Source organism: Ips typographus, linkage group LG4, assembly GCF_016097725.1.
Source record: "Ips typographus isolate SLU linkage group LG4, UJ_Ityp_2.0, whole genome shotgun sequence".
NCBI classification, from domain to species: domain Eukaryota; kingdom Metazoa; phylum Arthropoda; class Insecta; order Coleoptera; family Curculionidae; genus Ips; species Ips typographus.
The window spans coordinates 11,729,485-11,755,589 of NC_138425.1; the positions used below are offsets into that span (position 1 = coordinate 11,729,485).

Consider the following 26,105-nt stretch of genomic DNA (forward strand, 5'->3'; position numbering starts at 1 on the left):
CCTTGATTTGGCAATAATGGAAGCGCCAATAAATCCAGTAACGCAGCTCTAGTAGGTGTTAATGTTCTACGGTATCTTTGACGTGTATTGTATTCCATTTGACATACCCTGCTCTAGTCAAGTCAGCCTTGACAGGGACTGCGTTTTTTACCCCCACTACAACGCCCACCCCACAAATCCTCTCTTCTGAATGGCTGAATAAAATTCAATTGTTTTGCTTCCGCGCTCGTCGTTGCGTCGTTCCCGGTTCAATTTTATGTCTTTCACTTAATCGGTGCTTGTTGCCCAAGAAGCAGTGTCGTTGTTATTGTCTCATGTTTGTATTCGACTTTCTATTCTGCGAAAAAACAGTTTATTAAGGCCGGAACGGCAAAAATCATCGAGGCTATTGGAGCACTGCAGAAAATTCTTTCAATTTGCAGAGAGCGGCTTTAGACGAGCCCCGTTTTACAGTTAAAAAGCGAAAATGGTGTCGGGCGGCATGACCTGTGTTAAATACCTAATGTTTTGTTTCAACCTGTTGTTTGCGGTAAGTTTTTACTTTGTTGCATGTTACCATACAATTTTGCTTTGACCACAAATTCAAAAAGTACACCTAGCTATACCTTAGATTGTTTATGCAGACCTTTTGTATAGCTATGTCGGAAGGTTTTAGGAAAAAAGTTGTTTTTGTACCTGCATTCTTTAATTGAGATCTTTTCTATTTAATTTTGGTTTTACCTAAAAATTTGGGTAAAGTACCCAGGTACTAATTTTTACACTGTTGACACCTGTCACGTGATTAGTTTAAATGAACGAATTATATACAGGGATGATACTGGTTTAGGGTGTTATTACTTTTCCAGGATTACTATCAGGGATTTCTTAGAATTCTATTACAGGGTTTCTTCTGACCTGTAACATTTTTCAACAATTTGTATTTATGAAAGAACCATTACAAGTCAATGGGCAAAACAAAGATGGGCGACAAAGTTCGTAAAAGTGACATGTGTCAGTTTGCCGAAGCGGATGTGACGTAATTGGACGGTTAGTCACAAGATGTCAACTATTTTTCAGGTTCCATGGAGGGAGCAGAGCGTTTTTGACGTCACGATGACGTAATTTGGCAAAAACATAATTTGACCAACTGTCAAATTACGTCATTGTGACGTAGAAAAAGTTCTGCTCGCTCCGTGGAGCGTGAAAACGAATGCGGCCGAAGTGGTCATGATGTGACCAACTGTCGAATGACGTTATCTACCATCTTGGTCTAGTCTCTAGTCCATTGATTTTTAATGTACCTACCTCTTTTCTTATCACTGGTTTCCTATTTTGAAACTTTCCATGCCTATATACAGGGTGTTTCAGGTTTTAACACGCAAACTTAAACCGCGTATTCTACGTCTAAAAATAAGTATAGTTTGCTTGTATAAATTATTTTTCCAAAATGCTATTTGTTAAAGAAATACAGGATGTTTTATTTTTTTTTAGTTCTTACAGTTTTTGAGATATTTGCCCAAATTTGGACTAACATGCCCAAAATAGCCTACATAATTGGATAAGCCCACTTTTGCAAAACTCTACATGGAGTTATTTTTTGGGGTTTAGGCCTCTTTCTTCTTTCCCAAACTTTTTTCTGACGCGCTAATGATTTTCTTAAAAAGATTAAAATTTCTCGTTCAATTTAGAAACTTTTTTTTTCGTACTGTCACAGTTTTCGTGAAAATTACAAATTTATCAGAAAAAAACACTTTTCCTAATTTTCCTAATGCTCCAATTTGCATTAGGTATCAAATTAAGATGTCTTTTCCGAAAATTAAAATTTGCTTCAAAAAGGTTACCAGATACGGAAGAAATAAATGTTACAAAAAAGTTTCTAAATCGAATAAGGATTTTGAATTAAAAAAAAAAACATTGGCGCACTAAAAAAAAGTTTGGGGAGCTAAAACTAAGAGAAAATTAAAACTTTGACACTGCGTATTTCTTTAATGAAGCATTTTTGGAATATAGTTTATATAGCAAACTGTAGTTATTTTTATATGTAGAAGATGGTTTAAATTTGCGTATTAAAACCCGAAACACCCTGTAGATAGTACAAAGTGTCAAGAACATACCTGCCAAAATGTGAACACCTGTATGTTTAAAAGAACATAATAAATATTCTGCTTAAATGAGTTTACTAAATGCAAAATAAATCTTATATTAACAACTTTCAATTATTTTTCTAATGTCGATTTTCAATTTTGCAGATATCAGGTCTAGCTATACTGGTTGTTGGAGTAATCTCCCACATCCACATTTACTCCAGCTACTCAAATTTCGTCTATCCGAGTTATAAAATAGCGCCGATAATTCTCATCACCGTTGGAGTTGTCATTTTCCTGATTTCATTTTTTGGTTGTTGCGGAGCTGTGAAGGAAAACCATTGCATGATAATAACAGTAAGTTGAAATTGGAAAAATTTGATAAAAAATACAATATTTTTTGCTTTCAATAGTTCTCAGTGCTGTTGGCAGTCATACTGATTGCCGAAACAGCCGCTGGAGTTGTAGGCTACATCAATCGAAGTGAAGTGGAACGAATGCTAGAAAACAAATTGAACTCCACTATGTATAAATACTATGACAACGATGATATTCGAAGAACTTGGGACGTTGCTCAACATGAGGTGAGATTTTGTTGCTCCAAAAATTTAGTTTTGCACTTCAGGGTTACATATTATTAAATTAATTAATAATAAACCTTGTGACGCTATAGTCTTAATTAATAGCTGGTCAACCATATTATATCACCAGGAAATGCAAAGAGTGACTAGAATAAGTTGAACCTGATTAGGTTGGAATGCGTTAGCAGTGGAGTTTTTATCAGTTCGCTTTGCACCTGAAGATAATCACTGAGAAGTGTTTATGTTTGTCGTTTGTGTAAACTCAAACAGAAGCAGTTTTTCTCGCACAATCATCTTTAATTTCTAACTGTATGCAATATTTTTTTAAAAAATTATATTTGATTCTCCGGATCTAATTTTAACTTACTTCTAAGGTAACATAAATTAAACTCAGGTAGGCCTAAATAGCTCAAAACCACTCGCTCATAGCTATTCAGACTGTTTTAAAATACATTGTGTCATCAAATCTTATTTTTAGATTTCTCTACATCTAAAATTATAAAAACGTGAATTTTAATTTTTATTCCCCTAAATTTATTGATTTTCAAATCAGTTTAAAAAATTTGAGCTAAAAATAGCGCTGTTTATTGCATAAAACTCGTCTTCCACTTCTAACCTTTAAATTAACACCAATCAACCCACTTTAAGGTTGAATAGACAATTTAAGCCGGGTTTTTGGTTGGATTAACACAAACGACGGTAACGATGAGAATCCAGACAGACTTTGGATAGTAGGTGACAAATATTTCCTGTAACGCAACCACAATTATTCATACTATCGATTTTTTTAATTTCTCTTCCTTACTGAAAGTGGGGTAATGCATTTATAAGTTAATTGGTAATACTATCACTAAAATCGATATTGAACTGATAAAATATTTACATTGCTATAACCGGAAACAATATCTAGTCCAGTTACTTATAGATTTGTTCTAGTTCAAACTGGTCAAACAAAGGTAAATGTCGCCTTTGAGTGTATCAAAGCAGAAAATTAATTTCGACACAAGCCGGCGATTACTTAATTCTAGTGCCTCTTTCATTCTGCGGGAAGCGGCACAAGATTCTATTTAAAATATCCTATAAATCTTGACTAGAAAAACAACGGGGCATGGTTTAATGTGTCACACCTTTTAAAATATATTGTTTCTACTTTTCAGTAGTAATAAGTCTGTTTTGAGTAATTTGTCCTTCAAAAAGTTTCACTGAAAGCTTCCTATAAGTTATGCCCTTGAAATATCGATTTGTTAATTATTGAGGAAAGTAATAAAATATTAACAAGTAAGTATGGCGTTACCACGTTCTGGTTTGAAATTCTCCCAACCACATGAGTAAGTAAATTGAACAATCAAGCGAAATTACAATAATTGTTATTATTAGCATCATTGAGTAATTACGGTCATAAACTGTGTGAAATGCTAGTGCATTATCCTTTATTATTTCAGAAACCGAGTTATTAATTACGCCTGCTGCGGTTTGACCCTCGATTATCAGCCGTGAAAATTGAAAATGAAAGTGCGCCACTATTAGCGGTTCTTATCAATTTTAAATAAAAAAGTTCGTCCTCATTTGCGGTTAATGTCAATAACTGTATTTTTTACTTGATTGCTATAATATCAAACTAATTAGTTCCCTGTTTTAAAATAAGTTCATTTAGAAACGTCATGTGAATAGGAAGTTTCTCAACTCTCACTTGTAATGCTTTCGCTGAGGATGAAAAAAATGTCAAATCCTGCTTTGTGCTACCTGTCAAGAAACTAGAATTATATTGTTATCTGTTATGGCATATGTTGACTAGTGCTAAAACTGTAGTTATGTCCGTATTCATAGTTCTTTCTTGAGGCTCCCTCGATCCTTAAGGCACCCTTAACCGAATTTGTTTCATTGACGCTCCTCGGCTCTTAAGGGTTCCTTGACCGAGAAGAACTTTCGAGGGAGGGTAGAAGGTACCTTGAGGCGACATCGACATTAAATTATAGGTTAAGTTGCATCCTATTGCTTGTATATTTTTAAATTGTTTGGATAAAAGAAAAGTTTGGATTTAGATGGGTTTCTTAATTTTGTGGACCGTGCAGTAGAATAACCGAATGTTTAACGCTTACTGAAAAGATATATACGTGATGCAGAAAATCTTATGGTGCAGATGAATTTAAGAGAAGATACAGATTTTCAAAATTTTCCATTACAGAGGAGGTTTTTTATCTTGGCTGCATCAAAAAATGCAGATCGTGGATTACCCATCCCTGGAATTATACAGCCTTAAGATTTTACACCACTGGAAAGAGAAACAAATTTTAAACCATAATTTCAATTGATTTAAAAATTTGTTGCATCGAACCAGTTTTTGCTAAATAACTCAAAAACGATGGAAAATTAAAAAAAATCCATGGGATCAAAAATGTTCTTAATTGACTCCTTGACTCAGCACCGCAAATTTGCAGTACCGTTTTTGCTTCCAGTATGCAGGGTGTGCATGAAAATTATGGTGATTGCCTGTTTTCGGTCATCCTGTACGCAATATTTCAGATAGAATTTGTTGCTCAACAACACTGGAAAAAGGAGCTCAAGACGGTTAATTTGAGTGGTTCAGCCTCCCTGAACACCCAAAAATAACCGAATTACAGGGTGCTCAAATTTCAACTGATTTGAGAATTTGTTGCATCAAACCAATCTTTGCTAAATAACTTAGGAACGGTAAAAGTTTGTAAGTTATTTAAATTATTCAAAAAATTAAACTATCTCTATACAAAGTTAAAACTGTAAAAGCCTGGTAATTCCATTTTTTTTTAATTGTTTTAGATAATGAGATGCAAAACGATGGTTTTATGACTTGACACTTAGTAATGTGGTGACTAAAACAATGAAAACAATTGTTTGTCATGTCAATAATCACACAACAACTCTTTTGTTTTCTGTATTCTTACGTTTTAATGTGAATTTTAGTTGGAATGTTGTGGCATGAATGGTCCAGACGACTGGCAGAAAGTAAACCATAACAATTCCTTGCCTCACACCTGTTGCGCTAACGCTCAAAATGACGGTAGCTGTAACAGAAGTGTCGATCACTACACGGCATCCTGTATTAAAGAGTTGAGGACACTTTTAGTCAAATACGCTTCTGTTATTGGAGCAGCCGGTTTAGGAATCGCCGGATTTCAAGTAAGTTTCTTGTTTTGGTTTAGTTATCATATTATACTTATACACAATTTTATTATCCAGGTTTTGGGAATAATCTTCGCCTGCGCTTTAGCCAGACACATTCGCAAAGAATACGAAACTGTGTAAATTTCTTTTGATTCTAAAGACTTAATTTTGTTTTGAGTTGCGGTATCCCAACTACTGTTATGATGGTTCAGGGACCGAAATTTCTCACTTTTTGTTAATTTTTATGTTTTTGTTATATGGTTGTGACTTTTTTGTTTTGGGGTCGATAATTGATTGGCCATAAGTTAGAGTATTTTTGTAAGTATTGGTCACTTCTGTTCTCAAATTTAAGGATATGTGTTCACTCCCACAGACTGATTCCTTTATACACTTTTTATAGTTAGCGCTTTTGAAAACCAAAGATGTGTTGCGTTTTTATTGTGCTCAAAGAAGTTGGTTAAATTGACTTGAAGGAATTAAACCGTTTTTTCTATTTCACATTACAATATTTTTATATCTGGTGTTACACACAATGTGGTTCTTTAGTCTATGTTAGGTAATTGGTTATTACTGAGGGTATTTATTAGTAAAAAAGTTTGTTAAGTTATACAGTATAGGTATAGAATAGGTAAATTGACTTTGTACAGGGGTTGCCAAATTCACCAATCAAAAAGAAGTTCTTGAACTTTAAATTCAAATATATTTTCATTACTGACTGAACTGTTTTGCGCGTATTGACTAGTAAGTCCATTGCTGAGCTTATAATACGGTGCAGATCGAAAAGTTGAGTGATCAATTATTATATCATAAATAATAGTGTATGTAAACGATTCTGGTAATAAAATTTATAAAAACGTATTTATATATTCTTACTCGTGACTGACAAATCTGTGAGGTTTTGTATTTTAGTATGGGCTATCTTAAACGTGTAACGTTCTAATGAGAAAGTATAACATCAGCCGATTTGTATTACTAAATGTTTATTATCTACTCGTGTATTACAATTTATAGTAAATAAACAACTTATACATGTGCGTGATAAGGGATTTTTAATACCAAACCTTTTACCTATCCAATGTGTAGAAGGATAATAATTTATGCTGAAAGCACAGTGTTTTGACACTGCTCAAGTGTTAGCTTGTATTTTCTTCTGAATAAGTAAAACGCCAGTTTCATTACGAACTAAACTTTATTATTACATATAATTATTAAAAACTAAACAGTACCTTGAAGAATAAGTAGTCCATATTCTCCTAATATTAGTAAAAAAACTCACTTAGAAGCTGATCGAGGAAGTTTATATTGCAGTACATCCATTACATCACTGTACGTTAAAAAAATCATCGCAAACTCTACTTAGTTTCTGCACAAGCAAACTACAATAAAGGATTAAATTGCACCACTTTGCAGAGCTTACACACATTTATCATAGTTTGTATACGACGTATTTAATCCCGCGCTTCATTTTTACCTACTTTAAATTTGTAGTTTGATAAAAAGGTTTATAACCGAATTATACAAAAACGCATTACATAGTTTGATATGAATTACGGCTAACCTTTATCATTGCCGCGGCTTTAATATAACTCTAAAGTCCCTTTTCCTATCTGCATATACTTTGGAAGAAACTTTTGGGGAAACTTAATTTCACTGTTTGGCATTGTTGTAGAGAGATATGGAAACTTAAATAATTCAGTCTGTCCAATTATTGTTGATTTGATTTAGTTTTAAAATATATAGATACAAAAACCTGACTTAGGAGAGTGTGAATCAAAATGTGTATTCTATTTACAAGATCTCTTTGAATATACAGAAATTTGGGACGAAATAAAACTAAGACGCAATGTTTTTTTCAGTTCACTTTGGGCGTGAGTTATTTTTGAGAACCGCCACACAGCTAATTCGGAAAAAAATAAGTTAACTATTTCGAAAACATCTAGAATGTACGAACGCTCAACGCCTTAAAATAATAAAAAAATATTTGCCTTCCCTGGCATAGCGCTGAATAAAGTAAAAAAAAATACAACCCACAGGATCAAATCACGTGGCATATCTCTTTGTCCATAGGCGAGCTATACGATCGTGCTCCTCTCTGTTTTGCAAGTATTGGGTAGCTATACTGCCTACTAAAGGATCAGCTGGAACAATAACCAAAACATACTACCCCATTTCCATAACCCTACACTGAAACCATTTACCTGGATTGCAGTCTGTTAATAAGGAACAAATTGATAGTAGGACCTTGGAAATAGTTAATGCTGGAGACCAATTGTCTTTCAGTATATCAAGACAGATCACCCCCTGACTGTTGATGTTGCAATGGTAAATTCTCGTACGGAACGTTACCTTAGGGGGCTTAAAAGGATACTCAGGCGAAAAATGAATATCCAAAAAGAATACTCCACCTACGTTGTTACCAAATGTAACAAATACAATAACAACTTAATCTTAAAAAATATACCTTCATACACTGAACCAGGAGGCCCTAAAATTGTTGAGACCCATTCATAGAAATTTTCTCCTTTTGGACCGGCACTGCAATTTGGTGGAGGATCGAGAGTGATTTCGGCCAGTTCCTTTTGGATGCGTTTTGCGGATGTTCCTAACGCTTTCGACATTTTCGGATTCGGTTTAGATTCTTTTGATTCTTTTTGGTCACCAACGGCAGCTTGTCCTCTGCCACGTCCTGATCCGCTGGAACCAGCAGCAGACATAATCCAAATCTGATAAACAAAAAAATTTATTTAAGATAAACATACACTACCAAAGAAATTATCTTTATTTGCTTAAAGGCTCCTAAATTTGGTACAATTGAAATCAAAACCATTTCAGACATTAATAATCAGACATGTTTTTGTTCTAAAAATTTCTTTAACAGCCGCCAAGTGTCTTAAACCTTGCCAGGATTGTTCTAATTTCCTCTCTAGGACCATTTTGAAAGTTCCATAGAGGTCTATGTGCTGAGAACCTTCTTAAAAGTGCCACACACCTCTACAATGGTTTTAAACCTTACTACAATTGCCAGAGAATTCTTAATGCTACTGGGAATCTCATTAAAAGTGCCAGAGGCCTCTACAAGGGTCTTAGCCCTTCCCAGGATTATTCTAATTTGCCAGAAGTCGCTAGGACCATTCTGAAGTTGCCAGAGATTTCTAAATTCTACTGAGAACTTTCTTAAAAGCGCCAGTGGGTTCTACAAGTGTCTTAAACCTTCCTAGAATTGTTTTAAATTACCAGAGACCTCTGGGACCATTTTGAATGTGTCAGAGATCTCTAAATGCTACTGTAAATCTTCTTAAAAGCGCCACAGGTCTCTTCCAAGTGTTTTAAACCTTCCTACAATTGTTTTAAATTGCCAGACACCTCTGGGACTATTTTGAATGTGTCAGAGATCTCTAAATGCTACTGTAAATCTTCTTAAAAGCGACACAGGTCTCTTCAAGTGTTTTAAACCTTCCTACAATTGTTTTAATTTGCCAGAAGCCTCTAGGACTCTGATTTTCATTAAATTATGGATTCATACATGTACTTTACAAAAATACTCTCTGAGGTTAAACTTCAAACAATTGTGATGAATGTATTGAAATATTATTGATATTCAGTAAAACAGATTTTCTCAAGTACCTGTAAGAATTTCAATGGCATTGTACAGTAATTAAGAGTTTAATCTTTTAAATTTAATTCTATAATTATCATTAAATACTTACATTAGTTCTTTTTATTACAATTTTTACAAGATCCAGATTAAACTGTTTGTTCCAGTTTACAAAATGATCTATGTGTGTTAAAGTACCACACAATCCACAATTCAAATTACTTTTAATAGCAGATGCAAGTGTACCATTGAAAAATTAATGAATGTTAGTTTCTCAGAAAAGTTTTATTATCTGGAAAGCATTAAAATGGTAACAGCAATACTAATCCACTTAGTTGTGCTGAGATAAGATATTCAAGCTGTCTAAGACTGTATGGTTACATAGAGGCTAGAAGTGTGATATTCTGAGTAATATCTTTTGTGAGGAGAAAGTTATACAATTTGGCAAGATCATGAGAAGGCAGTGTCTTTAGGGCCTATTTTCAAAACTAACTTTGTATAAATTTAAACACTACTAACACTGCAGAAAAGTACAAAATATGCACCATCTTATTGGCTACATGCTTTAATTAATATGCAAATAAGGAAAAATCATATTTATTTACTAAGTGAGAAGTAGAAACCCAAGACAAAATATAACATTTAAACCATCTTCAAATCTTCATATTCTTATTGCATTCAACTTGACAATAATAAGTTGTCTTTGTTTGGATTATAAATGGTAATTAAAGCAAAGAAAAACAATAACAATTCTTAGAATAAACAAACTCCTGAGTTAGCATAAAACTGCAGCTTTACCACGACTTCTTTAAGACAGAGGAGCAGATAGATATTGGATCATAAAAGACCCTTTCAATTTCAAAATTGATTCTATGTCTGGGTCGGCCATTTTGATTTGCGGCCAGAGTAGCCCCAGTAGAGTGCAAAAATCTGTCTTTTTTAATCAAAACCATTGCCCAAGTCCTCTAGAAGTGAATGAAACAGTTGTAGATGACCTACGGGAGACTTATTTAAATAAATGCATTGAAAAAAACACTGTGTAATTTCCTAATTGTTTTCTTGGATTTTAGCAGATGTACTCGATGTTTTCGAGTTGAAAACCTTTCGAATGAATGCGCATTTAACAGATAAAGGCTGCGGGTGACATTTTACTTACCCAGTTGCCCTAATCTTTGAAGAAAACTCAAAAAGTCACTCCCTTTTTAAAAGAAACTTGTTTTATTGGCACGGCTGATCATGGCGTAGATCTCGATGAAATTGGAAGCAAGATGCCAGAGAGAGACGTCAGACTGGCCAACATACAAATGTGAAATTAATTTTAATTAGCAGCCGAATTTAAAGTTAACATTAAATAATTATACTAAAAATCCAAACACAAAGCTAATTAAAAAAGCTAGGATGTAAAGGCGTTCAAAATAACCCAACCAAAAAAGCCTGAATAACCAAAATTCCAAATCAAAATTTGAACTAAAAAAAATTTTAGGTTGGCATAACTTATTTTTTTTTGACATTGACTGACGTTTAATTTTTCCTAACCTAACTTTTTAAGAGAAAAACAAAAACAAGTGTTTAACATTACAATTTTAAAGTGAATAAATCAGGCAAAAATGGGTAAGCGACAACATCAGAAAGATAAAATGTACTTAACGTACACCGAATGGACGACCTTATACGGTGGGAAAAAATCGGGGACCCAAACAAAGGAAGAACAAAACTTCAAAAGGTTGCCTCTTGACCATTGTTGCTTGTCTTTGCAGCCGTTTGAGGCCCCGTTCTGCGATTTGCAAGGCAATATTTTCGATTTGGACGCCTTAATTCCGTTTCTAAAAAAGTACAAAATTAATCCAGTCACAGGAAAACCCCTAGACTTTCACTCCTTGGTTCAGTTGAATTTTAAGAGAAATGAAGAGAGTGTTTTTGAATGTCCTGTCCTGTTTAAACCTATGACTAATAGCAGTCACGTGGTGGCTATTGCTACTACTGGCAATGTATACCTGATGGAAGCAGTGGAACAGCTTAATATTAAAAACAAGAACTGGAAAGATTTAATCAATGACACACCCTTTGAACGTAAAGATATCATTGTACTGCAAAACCCCAATGATTTGTCCAAGTTCAATATCTCACAGTTTCATCATGTTAAGAAAAATCTTAAAGTAGAAACTGAGGGTAGGTGTAGCACAGATACAGAAAAACAATGTTATACTAATTTGAGTGGGAAATTTTAGAGGAGATTGCTGATAAATCAAACCCACAAGCCAGACTGAAAACTGTTAATCCAGAAACAAAAGACACATTAGCAGAATTGGAAAGAGACTACAAAGCTCCAACTATTCAAGTGAATAAAGTGGAAACTGCAGAAAAAGCTGATAGAATTAATGCTGCTCATTATTCTACTGGAGCTGTAGCTGCTAGTTTTACCTCCACTTCTATGAGCCGCACTTTAGTGCATGAGGCTGCAATAAGGCATGAAGATGAACTTAGATATGAAAGAGTAAAGAAAAAGGGTAAGCAGATACAATAGTATGAATACCTAATTAAGGAAATGTAAAATGTAATAATTTGCATTGAGAGTGTATTAAAATTACAGGTTATGTCAGGTTGATAACAAACGTGGGTATGCTCAATTTAGAGTTGTACTGTGATCAAGTGCCCAAAACGTGTGAAAATTTTATTAAACACTGCGAAAATGGCTACTATAATGGCACAAAATTTCACAGATCAATACGAAATTTTATGGTACGTTTTTATCTTAAATATTTGTGATATTATTACAAAAGGTTTTGAAGATCCAAGGCGGAGATCCGACCAACACGGGAAACGGAGGAAAATCAATTTGGGGTACCCCATTTGAAGATGAGTTCCGGCCGAATCTTTCCCATACAGGGCGAGGCGTATTAAGTATGGCAAATTCAGGAAAACACACTAATGGATCTCAATTGTAAATTGATAGTTGAAGAAGGCTCTAAAACGTTCTAAGAGCTGGGAGGATGTTTCACTGACTTGAGTAACTCTATTTTTCAGTTTTATAACGTTTCGATCCTGTAAACAGTTGGACAATAAGCATACCGTATTTGGTAGGCTGGTCGGAGGCACGGAAACCCTAACTGAATTGGAACGGGTCGAGGTTGACAATAAAGATAGACCAATTGAAGATCTGTATATTATTAGAGCGCAAGTTTTCACTAATCCGTTTGATGAAGCTGACGAATTGGTTGGTGTTGTTAAGCTGCAAGAGTATAAAACTGTAAACATGAATTTCAGCTGGCTAAAGAGAGGGAGGAAGAACTAAACAAAGAGAAAAAGGAAGCTGCTGAAGAGAAGAAAAAAAATGCAAAAAACACTCCTTTGGTGGCTTTCAGAAGTGGAGTGGGCAAATATATTAAGCCTGAAGTCATTAAAAGGTAAACAACACACCAATAAAGTAAATAAACCTTTAATTTTGCTTAACCTGTTCTTTTAGGTCCAATAAGGAAGCTGAACTTCCTTCAGAGCCTACAGGGAGTAACTCTAAGAAAAAGAAGGCTTTATATTCATTTAATTTTAATAATTGGTAAAAGTGTTTGTGTATGTCTGGTAATATAAAATTTTTAACAAAAAAACCAGACTTTTTTTAATTAATGGATAACATTCTTGCCAGATGTTGGTGAGTTTAAATCTTAACTTTGAGAATCCCTACCTTTAACCCTTTTTTTAGAAACATAACACTCCAATTTGTTTTATAAATGTTTATTGTTTTTTTGCATACATAATTAACAAAATACTATAAGTTAAACCCTAAAAACCACAGGTAACTGCAAGAAAACTTCGCCCTAAATGAACCAAGCTGAATTAATATTAATAAGTGATTAATTGATCTAAATTTAATGCTGGTCCAGTAATAAAGCTGTAAATGAGTACCTCGCAAAAAACCGCCTAAAAAATAAATACTAAATAAAGAAAATATACATTATATGAGTGGTATAAGAAGTAAAACAGCCAAATTATTAGTGGGAGTAAGTATTCACAGAAGTGCTAATAATACTAATCATAATTTAATAAAAGCAATGAAGTATAAAGACTAGCATATTTCAAGAAAGACCTTGATAAAAATTATCTGAGAACAAAGTTATTTGCTGTTTGTACTTAAAAATATCAATCAACTGATTATTTGCCAATTTTTGAAAAATGTTGCTCAAAAATATTATAGTGCAGCAAAATGTCTTTTAAATAACAAATCACCCTAAAACCTATCATATTGACTTTATTATGAAAATAGTCAAGTTGTAAAATATTCCAAAATAAAGTTAAGTACTCACACTACAGCCACTCATGCATTTTTTTTCATGTCATTGTCGATATCCTCCGCATTGACTAATTCAAAGTCGCTACTGTCGCTTTCGCTAGAAACTTGTCTCCTTGTTTCCGGTATTCGGCTGTAAACCGCCGACTGGAACATGTTGGCAACAATGTTGCTACCCACCGTGTTCATTACGCTGCGAAACATGCCAACCGATTCGCTTGTAACAGGAACTTGTGCAATTGTAGGAAAACTCTTAATAAGCAAATCATCTTCTGATGAACTGGTATTAAAATGATTGGAGTCAAACTTGATGTCTTTGCTGTCAGTGTCAGAATCACTGGACAGGTCCCCTGGGGTTACTGATATGCCTGAAGTTGCAGTTTGTGGCATTAGGTCCTCTTCTTCAATTTCTATGGCTGGTTCAACCACTTCCAAGTAAGAAGGCATTGATGAGAGGCCACTAATAAAGCTGTCTGCTAAAATTAGGATGATTTTTTGTTAAATCCAGTTCTGGTAGATGATTTTTGTTTCACTCTTTATTTTAAAAAGTTAAAAAATCATTACCAGTACCTTGTTCAGATGTGACCTTGTCAGAAACAACAGCTTGGTTATCAAAATGTTTCTTAACCAAATCAATGACAAATTCCTTAAAAAAGTAGTCTTCTTTATCTAAAACTATTAAAATGGCACATTTCAAATGAGTCTTCTAAGAATATGCAGTCTACTTACATCCAGGAATTCCTAAAGATTCAAACTGTTGCTGGATTTTAGACAGAATTGGTTCAGGCAGATGCCATACACCATGTTTGATAACACTAAGAACTGGAATTAAACACAACAGGTAAAAAAATACCTTCTGAATTTCCCGAGCATGATAAACTCCCCAAAAGAATAACACCATCAATGGATAGAACTGGAAAAATTTAAATCCAGCATAAATGGTGTCTAACTGATAATGTAAATGCTCACAATGTGCTGACTCTCCTTACGTAAAGTGCAAAGATAATGAATAAAGTTTTGTACAGCAGTTCTAAATGCCTGTTGTACATCCCTGTATTCTCCTGTATATGCTGCATATAGTTTCTCTCTGTATAACCAGTCATAGGTAAAAGCAACTAGGGCTAAGATAGCAACAAATCCATAAAAATTAATTTTTCTTAGAAGAAGCAACCTTAAATTACACCTGCTATAAAAAGGTACAAAAAGTAAGAGGCTGTACTTACAAATACATTGCACTCAACTGCACTACCCAAAAACTTTCCAACTTAGGGGCATATTTCTTACTAAAGAACTTCATGATATTTTCTAAATACACGTCTAAGAGGCTTACGTTCTCCAATTTCGGTGTCTCCTTTGTCTGGAAATAACCGGACAGACGAGAACGGACATTTTGGAGCACGTTCATGTTGGAGTGCGATGATGTCAGGTTAAAATTTCGAAAAATCTATTGACAACGCGCCACTTTGAATTGTTCTCGTCAACTATTAATAATGATTTGTTATGAAACTAACATTTATTATTATTTATAAATAATCTTTATTTGTAAACAAATGACGGAAATTACTGTTGTTCTTCCCCTACCTCAACAACACGTGATAATTACTAAAAAAATTAAATGTCACTGTCTGATAATCTGTCAACAATGTCAGTCAGTACAATTTCTTCTTCTTTTAAATTTGTTTGGCGTTTATTTACTCAACATTTCTTAACAAACATTTTTAAATCAGATTTCTTTTTATTCATTTCCGTCTTTAAAATTAATATCAAAGCACAGAGGTATATACTTTTTATAGCTCTGCTGCTTCTGATCATTACATTTTCTGTAAAATATCATTTTTTCTAATTCAAATCTGAATGCAAACACTACAATAATAACAAATTATCTTAATAAAACTCTGAGATGCTGTAAGCAGTCTTTTAATTAATCATTTATAATAGTTCATCAAATACATTCGTGGCCAACAAAAATCAATCCATAGCAACAATCAATGGATATGTTTTTAGAATAAAAAGCGTCGCAATTACCGATAAAAACCCCATACTAAGCATTTCTGTTATCAATATCCGTAACTGCAAAAACAAGTTACAATTCCATGAACACGCGCTTTCCACATCTTTTTACGCGGATATGGCTGAATCCCACGTAAAATATTCAGTTTTAAAAGTTTAAGAATACTTTTATTTTATTTAGATTACTTTTAAATATCTTACTTAAATACTTTCCTTTTCCAATTTACTAATGGAGTATTAGTTAATAATTACTTATACATATAAAAATAATCACCAAAAACAAATATAGGGTCCCAAAGGTTGATGAGATTCTGATTTTTTTTGCTATGAATATTGTTCTGACTATTTTCATTTGAGACACCTTTATTGAATATAGTTTTAAAAAAAATCTAGATTTTTTTGAGCTAACTACCAAAGTCAATATTATTGTCAGGATTACGTGTTTCCACCCAAAACTAATTAGGTCCTGCTTTTGTATTCTTAATACTAACTTTTGGTTGTATATAACAAATTTACATTTCAATGATAAGAGTGGGATGCATATTTACTTAATGAACTTTTGTCACAGCTGTATATAGAGTCTTTAGACATCCGACTTTTTGGATTTTCCTACTACCACCAGCATTTTTTGCAAAAACACTGTCATGGAACACAAAGCACTTTGGAAACACACCGGTTTGGTAGTCCAGGCCACGCACAAATAGTAGACCGGCACCGAAGACAAAATCATCAGCACTCCCATGCCAGTTTCATAAGGGCTGGCTACCATCGGGACAACGGTGACGAAAATGGTTGCCAAAATGTAGGCGATGGGCCAGAAAAGGTTCACCTTGATGGGTCGTTCCAAGTTGGGCTGTTTCCAACGCAACCATGGCAGACAGAGGACCGAAACACCAATACTGAGCTAAAATATGTGATAACAATTATTAAACTTCTAGATTTTTATGTCAATATATAGGCTTACCCAAGTGGCAAAACCGACATAATTGATCAGCGCATCAATATCAGACACTGTTAAATAGAGCATCGATAAGAGTGCCTGTAAAAAGGTGATTTTTATACCCAGCAACAAGGTATATGCTTAGACTAATTCTTACCATTGCCAAAACTGATGGTGCAGGCGTCATCCTCTGAGCTTGTATCATGGTAAGAATTTCCGGCATTTGTCCGTTACAAGCTCCGGCATAAAACAACCTGCAAAACCCAGTCAAACAATCATTTTCCTTTACAAAATCTCATTGGTTACCTAGAAGAAGTGAGCAAAATTCCGTTAACTGCACCAAATGTGGACAAAGCCACGAAGACGGGAATGGACAGTGCCAAAGGACCGAACACCTTGTTGGCAAAGGACACGGCTACGGCCTTAGATTCCAGAATTTCCTCTGGAGAAAGAGTGGTGTAAAATGCCACATTAGTCAATACGTAAACCACCGTAACTAGGGTGCAGGAGATTGCAATAGCCAGGGGAAGATTTCTATAGTTAAAGGGATGTTTTAGTGCTCTAGTGCAATACTTAACAAGTACAACTAACCTGACTGGATCTTTCAGTTCCTCAATAATAAAATTCAAGTAGTTCCTGTAAATTAGCAACGACTTTTACTCTAGGAAAGGTACTATATACGAGTACTTATAAAAGAAGACTTACCAACCATTGTAGGCAAAAAGACCTGAGTAAAATGATAAGGCTATGGAAGTAACTTCTGACTTGGAATTATCAAAGGTGAAGTGAGCAGTTTGTCCTAAAGTATTTCAATTACAACTATTGTATACATTGTTATTGCAATGGTAGAAAAGATACCTTGAAAGAGCTGGTAGATCCCAGCTGCGATGATAATGAATAAAGCTAGGAGTTTAGCGTAAGTGAACACATCCTGTACCCTCGTCGCCCATTTAACATCATAACAGTTAACAAATGTAAGAACACCTAAAAAATCATAGTTTGAACACCTAAAAAATCAAGTTATAAAGATAAATTAAAATCATACTTACAAATACAACATACAGCCAATAATCGGGCAGCATTGTCGGGCGGTTCGCAGTCAACAAAAATCGGTTTCATCACATATTGACTGAAAGTTAAAGCAACAATTGCTTGCGAACAAGGTCTAACTATCATGCATTCTATCCAGAGTCTCATGAAGGCTAAAAAAGGACCAAAAGTTTCCATTATGTAGGCGTAGTCAGCTCCACTTTTTCTAATCATGGTGCCCAATTCAGCGTAACAGTATGCACCCACCTAAAAAAAATTTCCCTATGAAAATGTATAAGGTAATCAAAAAATTGTTGTACTTTGGATGAAATTCACACATTTCTAACTGGAAATATTATTGAAAGATTTTATCATTAAGTTTTAAGGATAATCATGAATGAAACCCTAAACAAAATTAATGTGCAACGTACTAAAACGAACTTACCATCGAAAAAATACCAGAAATTGTCCAAACCAGAAGCGACACATTAACACTCCCGGTGTTTTTCAAAACTCCCGAAGGTGAAACAAAAATGCCGGATCCAATGATGCTACCCACGATCACTGTGATCCCGTTGAGTAAAGTCATTTTCGGTTTGAGGGTGATTTCCTCCTCGTGCTCCTTTTCGGGATCCATTTTGGCGGACCCGTTTATTTCGACACGTGCACCGCGACCAACAAATCCCTCAGGAAGAAATCGGGAACACGTTTTTCGGGTGCGAACGAGGCCGCCGATCAATACTGGACCATCGTGGAGACGCGGCAAAACCCTTTCCCTTATAAAAGGGCAAAGTTCGGACACGAAGAACTTTCCCTGTTATCAAAACAGTCGGAAAGGATTATGCGAGTTAATTCGGCCTAGTTTAGGCCACGAATTATTCCGTCATCATTATGTCTCTAAGAATGGAGCAATTTTCTTGTTGTAATTTTCGATAGTTAAGCAAATTACGGAGACTAGACGGGAATTGCCTTGTTTAAACTGATTGCGCTCTTTTGTAGTTTCACACATTCAAGGACGTAAGCCTTATGATGTGAAACCTTATTGGCGTAAAGGGCTTTATTATATACAAGGTGTTCAAAATTACATTTAACTCACTGAATAGAATACAGGTTTCTAATTCTAATCTAAAAATAAGTGAAAATAAATTGTTACTCTCATTTTTTCTATCAAAAAATTATTTACTTTGGCTGTGTGTCCCTTAATAACAGTTTTAAAACTAAAAATACTAAACAACGGTTTTCTCACTTTTCTATTAAACCAAAACATAATTAAAAATAACAGACAAAAACTTATGATTCATTCTTTATCACTGGACGATTCAGTGGCGACAACTTCTGTAGGAGTGACTTCCTCAATACATTCCGGAGCCATGTTGATCACGCTCCCCTCCTCGTCCACTTGGATGCCCATCGTTTGTCCAATCTTGCTCGAGGCTTGTTTAAATGTGTCACTCAATTTAGCCTGCACCACGTTGATGCACATGGACATCAGCGCTAGCCCAAAGACCAAGTAAATAATGGAACCGATCATGAACACCGGATCTCTGGGGACGTAGTCTCCGAAACCGATGGTCGACATGGAGATGAATACAAAGTAGAACGACTCGAAGAAGTTCCATTTTTCAATCACCATGTACATTACCGCACCACAGAAGATGTAGGCCACCAGAATGAAGAGAGCAACGGAAATAGGGAGGTTGAATTCATCGTCGATTTCAAAGTTTGAGATGGCGGGGGTAGTGGGGGTGGTGGGGGCGTCCGTGGCTTGTTCTGGATCTGGCGGCATGGGGGTGTTGGGGTCGAAGAACGATGGTCTTTTAAAAGTGGCATAGTCGTAAAGATTTTGAGCTCCTTTGAAGATATCCTATGATTTAAGTTGATCAGTGTTTTTCTTGTTAATACTACTAAAACTTACATCTACTCCGGAGTTTTTCCGCACTTTCCGGCAACTTCCAGTGTAGTAAAGCCGGCGCACAAACGACCAAACAAACTTAATGCCTCTGGTGAACAGTTTTCCAAAATCAGTGAGTGCGATCAAAAAAAGTGGGATACCAATCAGAGCGTAGACGATGGTGAGGGCTCTACCAGTGTTAGTTTTTGGAAACATATGTCCATAACCTAAAATCGTTATTAAAAAATGCTTCACAAGTTTAAAATTTAAATACTGTAATACAACAAAAAATGTGATTAAGATAATACAGGGCAAATTTTTTGGAGACTTCTTGCTTTCCTTACCGATAGTCGTAACAACCGTCAAACAGTATACAATCCCATTCAAAAAACTCCACGACCTCATTCCACTATAATCCGTCATGCCCGCCTCATGAGCACTATGCAACTCTTCCTCAAACTGCCTCAATCGACTCCTGGCTAAAGACTTCCAATCATCCTCGCGTAAATTATGACTTTTTGTCCACAGCAAATCGATAAAGTCACGCTTCACCCTCCTCACCCCGCACTTATAGTACGACTCAAACGACCCTTCCGTAAACTTGAACATTAACCCCCCCATCCCGCACAACATAATAATTAAAAAAATCTCGCAACAGCATCGTCGTAACGTTGACTTTATCTTCACGTACTCGCCACAAAATTCCTTCTTGTGCCACCTGAAGTTCTTTACCAAGTCTTTGAACCCGCTCGTCTGAAGCTTCTTCACTTTGACAGGAATGTTGCGGGCTCGTCCTGTAGCATCCAATTCTTTCCGCTGCACTACGTCCGAGGTCTTCGGGTCTAGGACTTCGATAATTTTTGGTGATGTCACCGATTCGTTGCTGAATGTTCTACGGTGACGTAGTGGTGGTGGTTGCAAGCTGGTGCTGCGAAAAGGTTCGTTTACCGAGATGAAGAAGTCAGAATCGGAGAATTTGCGACGTAAGTGAAAATCGTCCTGCTGGACCTTTTCCAGGCTGTGTTGTAGTTCTTCGACGAATTTGTAGGGTGCTGATTGACTGCGTTTTGCTAATTTTTGTTCGTACTTTCTGAATCGTTCTCGACCTCTTTGTGCGGCCGAACTTATCGATTTTTTGGTTTTATTGAATATGGACAGGAATTCTTGGTGGGCTAGTTCTGAAAGACTGCCTTTTTTGTTGTCAGGTTTTCTGAAACTGCCTTGTCGGCTTAAATTCTGAAAATTAAAAGAAAATCTTTCATAAATTAAACTGACACCTCAACCATGCATTTCATCTTATCATATAATAGTAATGGTATACCATTTACCTCACTAGTGCTACTAGATGATCGATCCTTGACTCCATTATTTGTAATATTATTGGGATCGTCCACCTTGTTTCGTCCACTAATCCCATCACCCAATAATCTAACTGGAGTCAGCTCCCTTTTCACTAACCCATGTCTTTTCGGTTTGGTTTTTCTTCTGGCTACCCTTTCCGGTAATACGCTATTAATTTCCAACTGTGGCACTGTATTTCCTTCATCTTTCAGTCCTTCTTCGATTTTACTGACAACTTTCTGAACCTTAGTGCTGGTGTCGTCCAAGTCGCCGATGTTGTTATTATCTGTCACCACATTTTCGACACCGTTTTCTTCCTTATCCTTTTGCTCCACCAATTCGGATTCCATCTCTCAAAAACTGAATTCTATCGCGAGAACCCCGAATTGTATTTTTAGACAAAGTTAAAAATAAACCACCGAGCATTTGATGACGACTCCAGACCTTGGTGGATTAGGACGTGGAGATTTTTTACGGTTACGAGTATCGGTAATTGACCTAAATATGCATGCAAGCAGCGTTCACTTTTTAAAAAGCATCAACACACAGGTTGCACCAAAACAACTTGTTGAAATACTTACCAATTGTGGTGTAAATGGTAGCGCAAAATACGATCGAATTCCATATTGTCCACACTTTGTCGCCACGATAGGCTTTGATGAAACTTTCCACCTTTCTGTCCTCGATTACCTGTCCGAAGAAAGCGTAAATCCGTTCATTGGCCAGTTCGTTCCATTGTTCGGTTTGATTATCCAACGGCATCAATCTGGATAGAGTGGTCACTTCTTCGATTAGTTGGTATCTGAGTGCCAAAAGGTCTGGGCGTTCTACACTACCTTCATATGGTTCTGAATTCAAATTTTTATGATTAATATCGTAATTTAACGGTAATAATACCTATAATTGCTGCACTTTTCTATGGCAAAAAAAATCGCACTTGAATTTTACTTCTCCCTATAATTTTTTAACAAAGCTCAATAAGAAATCTCTAAATATACATTTAAATCGATCAAAATGCCTTCCAAAATTGATGCGTTTAACCGTTAATAAGCATCAGCAGAATATGTCAATTGAAGTGTTGTCATCATATTTCTTTTAATTCTTTTGTAATTATACTACAAAATACTGATCAAACCGTAAAAATTAATTTAAAAAAACAATTTCTACTGCATACAAAATTAAAAACTACTAAGAAGTTATTTTAAAAGAATTCATTATGAAATCAACCCTTCACTTGACCACTGTTACATCCGTTTCCTGTGCTACGTTCCAAATTCAATATCACTCTAAAGAAACGCGTTCCGAATCCAATAAGATGGCTGATATCTTGGTTTTTGCCATAAAATCCACAGTGTCCTTTTGAATTAGATTTTGCAAGTTATTTTTCAATAAAAGAACTATGTTAAACACTAATTAATCACCGTGCGAATCTTAAAGATATTCCTGGATATTTGTGTGTTATCGAGAATTTAAAAGCGTCCTTAACTAAACATCTGATTTTATTTTGAAAATGTCTTTCGTGGATAACAGTGCAAATCTCTAAAGCTCAAATGAGTCGATTACTTTCGTTAAAAATATCATCTCAACTAAATTTAGATTCACCACGTGTTCAAAATGATTTTCAGGAAAAAAATTAGCGTGTTCTTGTGTTTTACTGTTTGGCAAAGGTAGCTTGTCACCTCAACAGTTTACGATCTAGACTGAAAATTTATGAAATAAAAAACGAAACAAAAATCAGTTTTTAAAGCAATTTTTTGGTGCTTTAGAAGGTTCAATAGATCAGAAATAGATATCAGTAAAAATCAACCAATAAAACTATTATTTTATGATAAATCAAGATTTTTAAATGTACCACTACTTTAAAGCATTCTTGTAAATAGAAAAAAAAGTGGTATTCTCACCTTCAATGGTTTTGAAACTGATAGCGCCACCAATAGTGTAAATGATGAGCACAATGGTAAGAAAACAATGAGTAAACCACTTCTTGCTGAGCACTTTCACTTTATTGTAGAGCCAATAGGCAAACTTTTCCCCGAACCCCAAACTGGTCTTGGCGGTGCTCAGCCCCAAGTCCCGCAGCTGATTAATATGGTCAAACATGAACTGGGAAGTCTTCCTTCCGTAATTATTACCGGGATCCTCGACGGGCACGCTCAGCAACACCCTGGGCGAGTTTACGCTCCCTTGAGGAGGAGGAATGATCAGAGTGGGTCTTTTGAAGCCGACCTTCTTCTCGGCACTGGGTGTGCTTGGCGTCCTAGCATCTAGACCTGGTGACGTCACCGGAACAGCGTTATTACTTTCCATTTTATAAACAGTTTATATTACAGTCGAATTTAAACAGTTTTCTATAATTATTATTGCCGAATTAACAACTGGAGCCGGTTTCCTTTATTTTTGGATCTGAGCGCATCACGCGCTGTAATGGACGCGACTGGACCACGGTTAACGCGCGCTTTTTTCTACTCAAAAATATTAGTAAACAGGTTATAAATATGGCTCTTGTGGGTTAGATGGTGATTGTGCGGTTCGGTCATTTTTCTGCGAAACCACTTTACTGGAATCTTGACAAAATTTTGTCATTAGAGAGCGCAAAAACAGCGGAGAGCGCGCCGGTAATTTGAAAGGTTGTCCAAAACCATCGGGTTTAAAAATAGCCCAAAACATAGATCATTTGAAATGGGGAAACAAATAATTTGGCAAGAACTCTCCAGCCGGCTACGACATTGTTTTTTCAAAGTCTCCAAATAATGACCTCAGATTTATGACTCGCTCATAAAATTCAGTAGTAATGGTAAATTTAATTTACTAGAACAAGTGTGTTTTTCTTGATACAGGGTGATTCTAATAATAAATTCATTCAAGAAAAGTGTGTATACTAGCTCAACCAGTTTCATATAAAAGCAACCAAATCTACAGTTTCAATTCATTAAGAAAATTCTATATTTTAAATGCAATGATGTGATCAGAATGATGGTTAAATATACTCAAAGAGATATAAATAAAAATTGGTCATGTTAAGGTATTTTTTTCAACATTTTGTAGTATTTTTCTGAATGAAATTAAAAAATCACATTCAAATAAATAGGTATATATTGAATACCTTTATGTATATCACTAACAAATCGCTGAATTACATATATTTATTAACAAAAACTCACTACAAAACAAATAGATATACAACTAATGTTTATTGAAGAACCCTTTTTAAAATGTTGGTAATTAAATAGTAAAAAACTTTGCCTCCCCTTTATGTTTCAGTTTTCAGTTCTTCTTTTTTGTTCAGTGACTAAATGTAAACTTACTCAACCTTACAAAAAAGGACACCTGCATTTTTAACAAAATACACTAAAGGATTAAGACAAAATGTTGGGGTATATACAAACCAGCCCTATGAATTGTAGGGGTAAGATTATTGCAACTAAACTAAAAACTCTGGCTGAACCAATTAACTTAACACTTAGAAGTTCAGTCTTTCTGAATCTCAACACAAGTCACTTAAAAAACTGAACCCTCCCACACTAAACTGTTCAAATCACAAAAATTGACATTTACTAAGACACCCTTACCATTCCGCTTCACCATTTGCTTTCTGGAAGACATAATCAGCTCCATTCAAATTCATGATCCCATCCTTGAGGTAGAATTTCCATTTGTTACGATTCCGGATAATTTTATCGTACTGACACACCACAATGTTATCCGTTTCAAACAAGTCTGTGGGATCATCATCAGACACGTCATCCTCAGAGTTTAGCGGCTCTTCCTCCCCGCCATCCTCCTCAATCTCTTGATCGTCTTCATCTTTATCATCATCCAAATCTTCGTCATCATTTTCATCATCCGTACCATCGGACGCTTCGTCCGAAGTGTCCATACTTCCATCTATCTGTGATAAAGGTTGTGCACACAGTTTTTTCAGTTTCTTTGGGTTAACTTTTTTAGTGACTTTACTACGTCTAGGTAAGACAAATTCAATTTCTATATCTTCACTGTCCATATCACTACTACAGCTAGCCGCACCATCGGCCTGTAAAACGTTTTTGGCGGCTTGTTGGCTGTTGAAGGCGGCGTTTACATGTTGTTGCAAAAGAGAGGAAGCAATTGCAGGTGGCAGACCCATTGTTGCTGTTATAACTGGTCCAGTGAGAACTTTTTGAAGTTGGTTGCCTTGTAATGCAGTTGCAGGCACCTAAAATAGAGAAAAACAAAAACTAACTTTCTCTGTTAATAAAAAAATAACTTTCTCTGTTAATGTTTTGTTAATCTTGATTTTTTGCCCTTATAACTCACACTTGATAATTTTAAACAGATAAGTTCAGGGTTTACTTGTTTATCAATCAATTCAATTCAATTGAGGATAACTGAAAACAAACAACACAATAATTAGACTAAAAATTCAACAAACTTAAAAAACCTGAGTTTTTATTAATATAACAAATACATACTACAACATCTGTTTAATGAAGATGAGGGGCTTGTATTATAATAATAGAATACACATTTTTTAGTGTAAAGTTACTAATAAAAACATTTTCCCTTCAAACAACTTTGTTTCCACATATTTATCTCTATTGCTTGGCAAATTTTAGATTGACCTACCTTGCACTTCTAAAGTGTTTACAACAAACATTATCATTTTATACAAATAAGTAGAACAAGCCAGTAACTTACCTGAATAGTTAAAACTCGCTGACCTTCAGTACCAGGTTGTGGTGGAAGAGTAATCTGAATAGGAACCATTTTAGTCTCAACAACAGTTTGAGCTACTGGATGAGGTTGCGATTGCTGGGTCTGCTGATTTGTAATAGGCTTGGGAAACCCATTTGATATAGCCTCTTGTTTCTTTGTCTTTTCTTCCACTTCATTTTGTACAGCCTTGCTCGCCGTCAATTTGGTTTCCCACGTTTGGCGCAGTTCTTGCAGTACCTGCTCGTCGATCCCTTCTTCGACGAACAACTCCCTCACCCCCGATAATACGTCCTCAATCACCTCCTGATAGATTCGCAAAACGGAAGTTTTGCACAAGGAATTGGCCATTTTCGCCGGTCACGAATTGATGGAAGTAATGCAGTACGTTTTCAGTATAGAATAAAATACGGGTGAAGGAAGAATAGAAATTACTTGAGTAGGTTTTCAGGAGAAAATGTGTGAGCATTTATGATAACTTGCACCCCATTTTGTTAGCTTCGTTGATGACAGATGCGATTAAAGTGTGAGGTTAAGTTATGT

The 26,105-nt window shown here is 35.4% G+C and overlaps 7 protein-coding genes across 8 annotated transcripts; 2 read left to right on the forward strand and 5 right to left on the reverse strand.

The window, feature by feature from the left end:
* Positions 1–197: 197 nt before the first annotated feature.
* On the forward strand, positions 198–6,827 carry LOC145727427 (CD63 antigen-like). Its single transcript, XM_081976983.1, has 5 exons — positions 198–529; positions 2,229–2,420; positions 2,477–2,647; positions 5,585–5,800; positions 5,861–6,827. Exons 1-5 carry the CDS (start codon positions 467–469, stop codon positions 5,924–5,926), a joined length of 708 nt encoding a protein of 235 aa, XP_081833109.1. The 5' UTR covers positions 198–466; the 3' UTR covers positions 5,927–6,827.
* A 128-nt stretch (positions 6,828–6,955) lies between these two features.
* On the reverse strand, positions 6,956–10,697 carry Ubc2 (ubiquitin conjugating enzyme 2). Its single transcript, XM_081976986.1, has 4 exons — positions 10,537–10,697; positions 8,247–8,508; positions 7,984–8,190; positions 6,956–7,923 (listed from the first exon to the last, which is right to left on the reverse strand). The coding sequence occupies exons 2-4, from the start codon at positions 8,497–8,499 to the stop codon at positions 7,826–7,828; spliced, it is 558 nt and encodes a 185-aa protein (XP_081833112.1). The 5' UTR covers positions 8,500–8,508; positions 10,537–10,697; the 3' UTR covers positions 6,956–7,825.
* Positions 10,698–10,935: 238 nt separating this feature from the next.
* LOC145727417 (RING-type E3 ubiquitin-protein ligase PPIL2) lies at positions 10,936–13,001 on the forward strand. The gene is made up of 7 exons (XM_081976971.1): positions 10,936–11,549; positions 11,609–11,887; positions 11,971–12,119; positions 12,170–12,321; positions 12,405–12,594; positions 12,645–12,784; positions 12,844–13,001. The coding sequence occupies exons 1-7, from the start codon at positions 10,988–10,990 to the stop codon at positions 12,935–12,937; spliced, it is 1,566 nt and encodes a 521-aa protein (XP_081833097.1). The 5' UTR covers positions 10,936–10,987; the 3' UTR covers positions 12,938–13,001.
* Positions 13,002–13,093: 92 nt separating this feature from the next.
* Positions 13,094–15,260, reverse strand: LOC145727421 (uncharacterized). Of its 2 annotated transcripts, none has more exons than XM_081976975.1 (5): positions 14,886–15,260; positions 14,632–14,833; positions 14,392–14,575; positions 14,233–14,337; positions 13,094–14,135 (listed from the first exon to the last, which is right to left on the reverse strand). In XM_081976975.1, the coding sequence occupies exons 1-5, from the start codon at positions 15,065–15,067 to the stop codon at positions 13,690–13,692; spliced, it is 1,119 nt and encodes a 372-aa protein (XP_081833101.1). In that variant the 5' UTR covers positions 15,068–15,260; the 3' UTR covers positions 13,094–13,689. The 2 variants fall into 2 exon arrangements, with proteins under 2 accessions (XP_081833101.1, XP_081833100.1); XM_081976974.1 differs by having other exon boundaries at positions 13,094–14,138; positions 14,886–15,259.
* A 303-nt stretch (positions 15,261–15,563) lies between these two features.
* Positions 15,564–18,605, reverse strand: LOC145727420 (large neutral amino acids transporter small subunit 1). Its single transcript, XM_081976973.1, has 9 exons — positions 18,087–18,605; positions 17,662–17,908; positions 17,471–17,596; positions 17,318–17,411; positions 17,204–17,248; positions 16,919–17,146; positions 16,770–16,866; positions 16,637–16,711; positions 15,564–16,576 (listed from the first exon to the last, which is right to left on the reverse strand). Exons 1-9 carry the CDS (start codon positions 18,276–18,278, stop codon positions 16,256–16,258), a joined length of 1,425 nt encoding a protein of 474 aa, XP_081833099.1. The 5' UTR covers positions 18,279–18,605; the 3' UTR covers positions 15,564–16,255.
* A 272-nt stretch (positions 18,606–18,877) lies between these two features.
* Positions 18,878–21,328, reverse strand: LOC145727414 (uncharacterized). Its single transcript, XM_081976968.1, has 4 exons — positions 20,861–21,328; positions 19,877–20,768; positions 19,557–19,759; positions 18,878–19,505 (listed from the first exon to the last, which is right to left on the reverse strand). Exons 1-4 carry the CDS (start codon positions 21,221–21,223, stop codon positions 18,939–18,941), a joined length of 2,025 nt encoding a protein of 674 aa, XP_081833094.1. The 5' UTR covers positions 21,224–21,328; the 3' UTR covers positions 18,878–18,938.
* Positions 21,329–23,948: 2,620 nt separating this feature from the next.
* LOC145727424 (transcription initiation factor IIA subunit 1-like) lies at positions 23,949–26,088 on the reverse strand. The gene is made up of 2 exons (XM_081976980.1): positions 25,548–26,088; positions 23,949–25,065 (listed from the first exon to the last, which is right to left on the reverse strand). The coding sequence occupies exons 1-2, from the start codon at positions 25,911–25,913 to the stop codon at positions 24,439–24,441; spliced, it is 993 nt and encodes a 330-aa protein (XP_081833106.1). The 5' UTR covers positions 25,914–26,088; the 3' UTR covers positions 23,949–24,438.
* Between the last annotated feature and the right edge of the window lie 17 nt (positions 26,089–26,105).

Coding starts and splice junctions, on each gene's coding strand:
- LOC145727414 (XM_081976968.1), bottom strand. CDS start 21,223: ATGGAATCCGAATTGGTGGAGCAAAAGGATAAGGAAGAAAACGGTGTC. Junction 19,760..19,876: donor GACGGTTGTTACGACTATCG/GTAAGGAAAGCA, acceptor TAACGATTTTAG/GTTATGGACATATGTTTCCA. Junction 19,506..19,556: donor GGAAAAACTCCGGAGTAGAT/GTAAGTTTTAGT, acceptor CTTAAATCATAG/GATATCTTCAAAGGAGCTCA.
- LOC145727420 (XM_081976973.1), bottom strand. CDS start 18,278: ATGGATCCCGAAAAGGAGCACGAGGAGGAAATCACCCTCAAACCGAAA. Junction 17,909..18,086: donor TTTCTGGTATTTTTTCGATG/GTAAGTTCGTTT, acceptor AATTTTTTTTAG/GTGGGTGCATACTGTTACGC. Junction 16,577..16,636: donor ATGTCGGTTTTGCCACTTGG/GTAAGCCTATAT, acceptor CACATATTTTAG/CTCAGTATTGGTGTTTCGGT.
- LOC145727417 (XM_081976971.1), top strand. CDS start 10,988: ATGGGTAAGCGACAACATCAGAAAGATAAAATGTACTTAACGTACACC. Junction 12,595..12,644: donor TTGATGAAGCTGACGAATTG/GTTGGTGTTGTT, acceptor CATGAATTTCAG/CTGGCTAAAGAGAGGGAGGA. Junction 12,785..12,843: donor AAGCCTGAAGTCATTAAAAG/GTAAACAACACA, acceptor CTGTTCTTTTAG/GTCCAATAAGGAAGCTGAAC.
- LOC145727427 (XM_081976983.1), top strand. CDS start 467: ATGGTGTCGGGCGGCATGACCTGTGTTAAATACCTAATGTTTTGTTTC. Junction 2,421..2,476: donor ACCATTGCATGATAATAACA/GTAAGTTGAAAT, acceptor TGCTTTCAATAG/TTCTCAGTGCTGTTGGCAGT. Junction 2,648..5,584: donor GGGACGTTGCTCAACATGAG/GTGAGATTTTGT, acceptor TGTGAATTTTAG/TTGGAATGTTGTGGCATGAA.
- LOC145727421 (XM_081976974.1), bottom strand. CDS start 15,067: ATGAACGTGCTCCAAAATGTCCGTTCTCGTCTGTCCGGTTATTTCCAG. Junction 14,576..14,631: donor GTAAGGAGAGTCAGCACATT/GTGAGCATTTAC, acceptor AAATTTTTCCAG/TTCTATCCATTGATGGTGTT. Junction 14,139..14,232: donor CAAGGTCACATCTGAACAAG/GTACTGGTAATG, acceptor TCCTAATTTTAG/CAGACAGCTTTATTAGTGGC.
- LOC145727424 (XM_081976980.1), bottom strand. CDS start 25,913: ATGGCCAATTCCTTGTGCAAAACTTCCGTTTTGCGAATCTATCAGGAG. Junction 25,066..25,547: donor AGCGAGTTTTAACTATTCAG/GTAAGTTACTGG, acceptor TCTCTATTTTAG/GTGCCTGCAACTGCATTACA.
- Ubc2 (XM_081976986.1), bottom strand. CDS start 8,499: ATGTCTGCTGCTGGTTCCAGCGGATCAGGACGTGGCAGAGGACAAGCT. Junction 8,191..8,246: donor TCCTGGTTCAGTGTATGAAG/GTATATTTTTTA, acceptor GTAACAACGTAG/GTGGAGTATTCTTTTTGGAT. Junction 7,924..7,983: donor ATTAACAGACTGCAATCCAG/GTAAATGGTTTC, acceptor TTATTGTTCCAG/CTGATCCTTTAGTAGGCAGT.